The sequence below is a fragment of the Ischnura elegans genome, chromosome 1 (genome assembly GCF_921293095.1).
Source record: "Ischnura elegans chromosome 1, ioIscEleg1.1, whole genome shotgun sequence".
Lineage (NCBI taxonomy): Eukaryota > Metazoa > Arthropoda > Insecta > Odonata > Coenagrionidae > Ischnura > Ischnura elegans.
This window is the reverse complement of record NC_060246.1, coordinates 89,992,194-90,001,881: the sequence shown is the minus strand read 5'-3', so window position 1 is coordinate 90,001,881 and position 9,688 is coordinate 89,992,194. Positions and strand designations below refer to the sequence as shown.

The following is a 9,688-nucleotide window of genomic DNA, read 5'->3' as shown; positions in this document are numbered from 1 at the left end:
TCTTTACAACTTTCGCGATTCAGTTGTATTATTTGTGGCCGATACGATACAAAATGGCGGATCCTGTTTTTCGTCGACATTTTGTGTTCGTGTAGGATTATAAAAAAAGGATCACCGAGTAACCTCGAGATATTTACACCACATGTACAACGATCATTTTTCGGTTTCAACCCACTGTGAGTGGGTCCGTCGGAAACTCATCAAGGGAACGGGGAAACAGGTGAAGAGAAATCAGAGAGTCCTTGTTAGTGCGATCGAATCAGACTCTCGCCGACAAACAACTGGCGTCAGCGCATATAGCTAGTCGTGTATCCGCGTGACTCCACCCCCACTCCTTCGCTGTGTACTATCTGCAGACGTAAGAACGGGTCTCATGGTGGGGGAATGTCATTTGAACGAGAGATGACATATTGTTCGTCATAACATAAATGATTATAATCAAGCACCTCAGTCTTGGGCTTAAGAGGGTTGGTAGGGCTCGAAAAAATTTGGCCGCCCAACCAAGGTAGTTTTGGGTCAGGGGGATATGGGTGAGAAAGGTTTTGCGGGAGAGCTTGGAACGCAGTCAAAGTAATCTCCTTTGGTGAGGAATCCGGGGTGGGAATTTTTTCCCTCCTCCAGATTACTTTCAAAAGGTCCTAATAAATCTTAATTCTTGAATCTTTTCAATTGTTTTCGTTTGCCAACCATTCCTCTGCATCATCCCCAGGCTATCCTTCTTCCCCAGGAACGATCTATCTCAAAGCACGGTTATGGTGGTAGAATTTAGTTTTCTATTTCAAATTTTGCGGCAAGTTGTGGGAGCTATCTTGGAGAAACGAAGAGTACGTCGTTATCGTGAAAATTTCAAGGTATATACTCGTTTAATTGCACATTGTTGCCTTTTAATTAAAAAGTGGCTTGAAATGCTACATTTTGTGGCATTTGAATTTGAAGACCATACCCGTTTCGCGAAATATGAGGCCACAAGTGGAAGGTCAAGGTGGAGTCAAAATTTAAGCCTACTTCCATAAAAGACCCAGTCCTTCCTAGAATAAAGATCAGCAAGAAGAACAGGCTACGTCCATTTAGAAACCAGAAACAGAAGTCACGTATATAGAAGGCAATATCTTGCATAGGAATAGCAATATTGAAGAAGGCAATATTGGTAGGGCAATATAAGAAGTTAGATATACGACGAAGAGATATGGTACAACATGCTTTTTTAGGCCAGTTTTTTTAAACTCTGGCAATCGGAAAAATAAATACCAAGAACACATTCTGCAACTTTTTACTATCGCTCCAATGTTATCGGGAGTGATATGTTTACCTTGAGAGCAAGGACAGTCTTCTGAGTACTGAACAAAAATTATTCATATAATAAACGGAATAACTTTTTTGGGTAATTTATCATCACTTTTCTTATTAAAAGAGGCTAGATCAATACTTATAAGAAGGACCACAAGGTCGTAAAACCATGTTGTGTCCCACATAAAGTATATTTTATCATCGTAAAAATGTCTCTGTAGGGTCAAAAACGAGGGTCAAGAAAGGCAATTTTGTGACGAATATAAATAGCTTTATAACACATCATATAATATAACAAAAATCCTATTCCCTAATCTAGCTGCAGTGAGCATAATGCCAACACGTTTAATGCTTGCAGGATAACCAAACGTTTTGCAGATCCTTCCAAAAATCAATCCTAAGATGAATACGTTATACAACCTGTCAACCATCAAACAAACATAAGCCAATCGATAAGTAAAACATCAATTCACTAGTCACGCATGAAAATTCTTTTGGAAGTGACAAAACAAAGCCATCCTCACTGACCGTCTTGTCGTTCGTTGCCTGGAAGACTCCAACATAAAATTGCTAAATAAAGATGGCTCTTTGCACATGTTATACCACAGCTTTAATGTGCGGGGAGGATTTGAAACCTACGACAATGAGTAATTACGAGGAATTAGCAAGAAAACAAAGGAAAGCATTTTTTATTCTTAAAAACCACTGTGGCCGGAAGATGGGGATTCCCAGCATTTAAATGGAATGGGTTTTGAGCTTCTGATTACTTGGAGGGGAAGAGAAAAGATTAGGTTCATTAAAGGATTTTACACATATACCTTTCAACGCCACACGGACATGTTGGCCTTTTGGAGTCGTTCTACGTTCGAATCATCTCCTTATGCAATAATAAAAAGTTATGTGGGTATTATATTCTATTATATGCTAATCCATTTCATTTATAAGAAGTAAAAGAATTAAAAAATGAACTCTTCTAGAGGCTCTAGTGGAAACTATTATCACTATTTGAGAAAATATTTTTTGTTTCTACGGTTTTTGAGTTTGAGTTTCTACGGTTCATGTCACGTGCGAGGAAAATAGTATTTCGATTTCGTTTTTCATGGTGTTTTAGATGATTAAATGTCTACACCTTGATTTTAATTTGAACACGTTATATTCCTCTGAAACCCGTATTGTGTCACTTAAGAGCACATGCGAATTAACAAAGTCATTTTCCAACTTTTTGTGATGAACTATACTTTCCAAATTCACTACGACACCGAGTTTTCTCCCAAAGTTAACTTAAGCCCATCTAATCTCTTCATTATTTTACAAATTTATTTTTAGCACATCCCGTAACATGCGTTTTTGTTGTGAAGTAAGAATTATGATTAAAGAAGTGGGTCAAAAAGTATATTCTACGATAGAGGGTGGAATGATTTTTGCTTTTTCTGTGGCTCTACTCTTGTATCCATGTGTTCTTCTTACCATACTTACAATAATATATGCAATATTCATTGCCATAATGTACCATTTGTACCCAATTTTTACGCCTTGCGTGGTAGTTCTGGCACATTAATAAATTGAAAGCTACTGGAAAATTTTCACGACCATGTTACTTTAAATTTATCGGCCACACTTATTTCACTTCCATCACATTGAACGTGATTATGAATAGAGACTTCATATATGGTCAAATAAGAAACAATGGGGTCAATATTACATCATTAATAAGAGACAATAATATAAATTACGTTCGAATGAGAATTCATTGTTATTTTTCTAAATTTTATTATATATTTATCACATTAATATAGTACGAATACAGTACCAGCAACAAGTATAAGCAAGTGGAAAAGAGGGTCTTCAAAGAGAGAATAGGATCATAGAATAATCACAAACGGAAACGCTTTTGTTAAATTACGAACTTGTGTCATGAACTTACGTCTTGAAGTACCGTTAAAACAATAAGCTTTAAGCGCAGATATGCCACAGTGTTTCCTGTCAAATCCCCTGCACCAATGTAAATCACCGGATGTAAACCCGATATATCAACCCCATGAGAACTCAAGGAGCGCCAGTTCAGGCCGTCTACGTAGCTTTCCTTCTCAACTCGGGATATTCCATTCGAAATAGCTTTTTTTCATACTTTTTGGACAAGCCGAAACACGCCTCTGAAGTGAGCCAAGGCCGCAGTAAGCTCTAAAAAAAGACGAGGCGTCGCGTTACCCCTTCCATACCGTAGCAAGTAGCACGGGCACCATTCTTATATCTTTTCTATTCCACCCAACTGCTCCAGCCCTTCCTCTCGCTTCCGATCTCGGCTTCCTTTTCCAGGTGCCCCTTTCCCTCCCTCAGCCAAATATCCCATCCCAATTTGCATCCGTGCCTTCGGCCTTCCGCATTTTCTTCGACTGCACCTAGAGACATCCCAGAAGAGCGACCAATCTCTTGCCTTTTAAAAAAACATACAACCCCTATCTGGAGCTCATGTGCGACAAAAAATTTTGAATGCTCTCCAGCGACAAAATGATGGCCTTGCAAGGCGCCAATGAGTGATGGCTCACAATTTTTTCTTTTTTATTGCTCATAGAGAATAGGCTTTGCACAAAATTATGATGCAAATCCAGTACATGTGATTTGATTCGACCGAGAGAGATCTGATACCATTCTCCCCTTTTTTAACTCAATAACGGAATAGTATTGGAATTCCATGCCATTGAATGGCAATTTTGTGACGACATTATTCAAGTAACTGAGCATAAAAATAGGTTTTCAATACAATAGCATGGTAATATTTCAACACAAAACATATAGCTCGTGTAATATAACAATTTAATTTGCTGTTTTTTTAGATTACCGGTCTCGATAGGTGGACCGGTCTATATTCAATATTTTGAGAACATTTTTTAAAGGTGGAAATCCAACCTCTTTCGCTACGTTTTATGTTTCCACACATTAATGGAAAAGAGGGTTCGATTTTGTTTGCTGCGACTGAAAGCGAATGGAAAAAATACTGGGAAAGTGTCTAATGACATGAATTGGCAATACAGTTGGACACGTATAATTTAAAATCGTATTTCATTTTATTTTCAGCTTCAGCTGCAGAAAAAAATTCGTAGCCAATCAGTGCGAGATCAAAAATTTGCATCAACACAAACTGAATAAATGACCTGACACACTGGTCAATCAATTTAGCAGTCAAAATTACGGAATTCTCTCAAAAAATGGCTACTCGTGATGCCAAAAACAGAGGGTTTGACTCTTAACGAGGGGTGTAAACATTAGATAAATTCAAAAAACCACTGAAAATCATTTTATGAATCCGTACCTTCCAAAAAGAGTTCGAGCTATCAAATTACGTATCAAGCCTAACTAGAGGCTGTTCAACTTTTCCCGGTACAATTAATGTAAACAAAATGAAAACCTCTTTTGTCAAGAAAACCATGGCGACTCATAGCCATCCATTAGAATAGTATATTTTATACATAATTGTGTACTTAATTCCGACAGCTACATAATTCCATGCATGACCAATTGCGTTAAAAACGATTCTTATTGCAAATTTAAATACTGGAATAATCCACAATAAAAAGCTACCCACAGATGGAGTTACTCATATATTATGCAACGCCTATTTGTAATGGTATTTTTGGTACCTCCGCTTTGTTGCAAAATGATAAAAAGCTACCGAGGAATTCAAATGAATGTGAGACCGTTACATAGCTGACCTCCCACGGTTGCAAAAATTTCTCCTCTAACTCAATTTGCGACACACTCACACCTATTGGAAATAAAAATCTCTCCATAATGAAATCGAAAGGAAAATTAAAAAAGGTTAGTCCTCCGTATAAATCTCCCTTTTCGTGCATAGCATCAACTTGGCCAAGCTAAAAGCGGCAAGGTAGTTCGATCATTGCTGTCACACTGTGTAAGCTTTTTTATTTATTTCTCAACCTCAAAGTTCCCATAGCAAATTGTCTAAACCTGCAAATAAGCTTATTTGAGAGCTATATTGTTAGGAAAATTCATATTCACTCAGAGATAATACGATAGGAATGTTTCGAATCCTATATTTTCAACTGAAGACAATCTCTAACCGCGAAATTTTGGGAATTATAATGACTGACGACAGCTCCATAGCTAATGCATCTTTATAGCTTTCAGCTGCCCACATAAGTCGTCTAATATGGACATGTCCTTGTTATGCGAACGAGTATCCACAATGGCGACTATATCCATCCGTAGGTGGGCCATTGAAATAAATAAAAATAGCAGTCTTATTAATAGAAACAGGGCAAAAGTCGAACTATTTACATTCGCTTATCAATACCATATCCTTTATTGGTTCGTATTTGTGATTTTATACCTTCAGCTACATGAATTTCATAAATGTCATTTGCATCAGCCGTACATTGACGTCCGTATTATTTCTATGCTCCATTGTTCAAGTTATTTGACGGTCACGTCGATATAATAGTAGATTAACGACCATGGAAAAAAATAATTGACCCGCTGGTTTGTTTTCAACCCAATGTTGCGATCGAAATTTCAATAATAAAATAATGGTACTTTTTCTATCAACTCTAATGCTGTGAAGTAAATAAAATGGAAGAATGTATTTAGGAAATAAATTTTTTTCTCCTCAGAGAAAATGAAAAAATTAGGATCGAGTTCCGAGAATTGCATCGCCATCCTTCCAAATCGAGCCCCTCCATCCTAGTGGGACACCACTGCCAAATGGCAGCGCTGGTTTATGCAAGCGACTCATTGTTGTTCTCGCCATGTGTTCCTTCTCGACGGCCTCGTCGGCAGGTAAGTGGGTCAAATCGCGTGTGACCAAAATATTCAATTTCAGGAGCTCCACGAGGAATCCATATAATGAATTCAAGATGAAAATGCCCGTTCGATAAAAGTAAGGATATTCAAAGTAGAGAAATGGGATAAGAATAATAACTAGAAGTGATCCCGGTATAAGATAGACCATTACTTGCTAACTACCCTTTTTATTATGGAAAATGTACAAACAAACTCTTGCTCTATCATGTGAATGAATGAACAGGACTTTTGGTTGCTCTGAATAGATTTAATAAAGAGTAAAGTTCTGGATGAAATATTTGAGGTTTTTAATCGAAACGCAAAATGCAAAAAGTCTTCTCAGTTTGCCAACTAAGTGAATGGTTTCATTTACAACGTTTAGGAAGCTCTCTTTGTAACCGTCGTCAGGGGTAGAGGATTAGCTGTCGACTCTTCATTCCTGAAGATGGTAGCAAAGGGAGTGACCGAAACGTTGTAAATGGAGCCAATTTACCGGGATGATGACCCGGGCAGAAATAATGGGCATGATTTTCATATTACATGCCATACCCACCAGGTACGTATAGTCCCAGCAAGATGAAAGTCAAATTTTTTTCTCTTTAAACGGAAATATAGTAGTCCTCTTAGGTCATTCCAATCATCGGAATGGAATCTAATCAGTCATTTGATTTTTAATGGAAAAATGTCCCTTAAGATAACGCCTATGAAATAGATTATGTAGCAATATTTCGATTTTCGTGAGAACAAATTCACAATATAAATTTTTGATGTGGAGGGAAGTGGTAAAGCCGAGGGTAATGAATAGTCATAGCCCACTAGAATTGATTCAATTATTGCGGAAAGAGCTAACGAATGAAGCTCACAAAGCGAGGAAGTGTCCATTCATTCTTTTCATTGTACTTCATAAAATAATCCAGGGAGAGTATATAGAGAGTTCTTCAGTATCTAAAGCATTTAAATAATAGTTAAAAATAATCGAAATATAAATAAATACCGCGATTTACCCGAATTTATAAGTATTTAGTATTAGCATTGGTAGGGGAGAGACGGGTAAAGTGGCCACCTTTTTGTTTGGTGTTTTTTTTTGGCATTTGTTTTTAGTAAATTTAATCGAAACAAATATTGATGTGTACTATATCAAATAAAGTTTCAGGTAAACATGCGTTTTTCATGATATTGTATACGTTAAAGTGCAAAAAAAAAATTATTAACAAAAAACTCTAAATGGCCACTTTACCCTCCTATGTCGGGCAAAGTGGCCAGGCCCTGGCCACTTTGCCCGACCTGACAATTTACGTCAAACAACAGCTATTTAATTTTCAGGTATTTATTTTTCACAATACAGTAAAGATAAATTTACTTCTAACTTGTATAATCGTCTCAAAAACTAAAATAATTAAGGAAATATGTCCAGTAGAAAAACTGTTATACTCTTTTTACATGTAGAATAACAAAGTTAAAAAGGAATCCTCATGACTACTGGAGCATTAAGAGATTTTTTAGTGGCTTACAAATTATTTACAAAATTCACATTCAAACTCGTCATCGTCCTCCTCAACCCCTGCACACTCTTGGTGAGCCCATTCTTTGCACACAGAACATCGGATCCAACCTTCATTGTCTTTTGATTTAGAAAATAGTTCATTGCAATAGAAACACGTACAATCTTGTTCTTGCTCCTTAAGCTTTTCTTCTTCTTCATCGTCAAAATTGAGTCGTCTCTTTAGCTGGAGAGTTTTTTTAGGCTGTTGATTACGTTTTTTTGTTTGGTTATTTTTTTTTGTCTTCAGTTCTTTTCTCTCTTCTTTTCTTCTTCTTCCTGTCTCTTTTGTATCTCTTCCATCAGTTCATTTTTGTACGGGCTAGCTGTAATGATGGCTGTCTTTCCTTTTTTCCTGTTTTGTTTCCTTTGCTTTGTCAAGGTTTGTTTTGGCAACGGAATTATATCTCTTGGACTGATTGCAAAAGAGGACTTATTTAGGCCACTAGGTCCAGCAACTGCCAAATCTTCATTGTTAGGTAAGTTAACTTTAACCATTTCACCGACATCTTCACCGCCGTTTCTTGGATTGATCATTAGGCCTACATCTTGACCTTTTTCGGATTCATCTGTTGTTCTCTTCTTCTGTGGTGCGGGGTCAGGTTCACCTCCACCTGATTGTAGGCTAGCACCTATGGTGCAGTCGGTCATTGGAATGTCAGACACTTCAGAGGGGAGGAAGTCAGCATCACAAAACACATCAGGGTCATAAGGAAAAATCCCACATTTTCGAAAACCGTTAATAGCTGTTGCAGGCACAGCTGCACGCAAAAAAGCCTCACCAAGAAGTCTACTAATCTGGAACTGAGTGATGGCTCTCCCAGGGTTATTCCTGAAGAAATTCTCAAATTCTTGAATGCAGTAGGTCTTAAAAGGTGCCATAAAAGACACGTCTAGGGGCTGTAACTTATGGCTGCAGTGTGGAGGTAAGCATACCACAGTTGTGTTATTTTCTCTGGCCTTGATTATGAAGTCAATACTTTTTGTGTGAGTTGCATGCCCATCTAAAATAAGAAGCACTGGTGACTCTGGTGAAGGTTTTGCGTGATGTAGGAAGTGGTCGAACCATTTCAAGAAAATATCGGTCTGCATCCAGCCATTAGGAGTGCATGCGAATTCTGAACCAGGGGGTGCTCCGTCTCTTAGCTCTGCCTTCATATTCTTCCTGGGAAAAACGACAAAGGGAGGAATAAAGGTTCCTCCAGCAGACATACAGACTTCTAATGTAGAGAGAAGGCCTCTTTCGGCAGAAGTGATCGCACCCACCTGTCGCCTTCCTTTCAAGGCAAACACTTTTGAATGTCTATTTTGTACAGTTAAAAGCCCGGTTTCATCACAATTAAAAACACGATGAGCTTCAAACTTATGTTTATCTTGGACTGTTTTTAATATTTCAAAAAATTTAGATACATTGGTCTTGTTGAACCCTTGAGCTCTTGCTAATGAAGTGGCTTCTGGGGTCCGCAAACTTATGTTTGGGTGCCTTTTTTTAAATCCTGCCACCCAATCCTTCCCCGCCATCTTTTTTTCGTTGTTGAAAGTGTGATGGATGTTGTTTTATTCTGCGAGGCTGTATGCCGCACGGCGTAAGTCATTTTGTGAGACTCCATAAAATCTTCTCTCCATGTCTATAATAAATTCTACTAGTTGCTTCTCTTGTTCATCGTTAAATACTTTTCTGTACTTTCCTAGTATTTTTTTCTCACCAGTGGCATCTTGATTCTTCTCAAGTACTCTTCTTTTAAGGGTATTTCTAGGAACGTTAAACTGCTTTGCTGCAGTTGCAAACGGCATTTTATCTCTTTTAACTGCTAATATTGCCTGTCGCATTGATTCTGAATCCCATGATTGTTGGGTAGACTTTCTCTTGTATGTATATGGCATCTTGGAAATACCTGTAACAATATCAATCCTAATAGTTATGTGATAAGATAATATTTTTTATGTTAATAAGTTGGGATGAGTGTTTGCGTCCCTTTCCCCAGGAGCGTGATGAGATACGTATAGGATGAGATATTAATTCATTTAAGCTACTTCGGCAATTGCTACGGCTACCGTGGCTAC

At 37.7% G+C, this 9,688-nt stretch overlaps 1 protein-coding gene across 1 annotated transcript; it reads right to left on the bottom strand.

The window, feature by feature from the left end:
• Window positions 1-3,532: 3,532 nt before the first annotated feature.
• On the bottom strand, window positions 3,533-9,145 carry LOC124157126 (MFS-type transporter clz9-like). Its single transcript, XM_046531666.1, has 2 exons — window positions 7,944-9,145; window positions 3,533-3,686 (listed from the first exon to the last, which is right to left on the bottom strand). Exons 1-2 carry the CDS (start codon window positions 9,143-9,145, stop codon window positions 3,533-3,535), a joined length of 1,356 nt encoding a protein of 451 aa, XP_046387622.1.
• Window positions 9,146-9,688: the final 543 nt, after the last annotated feature.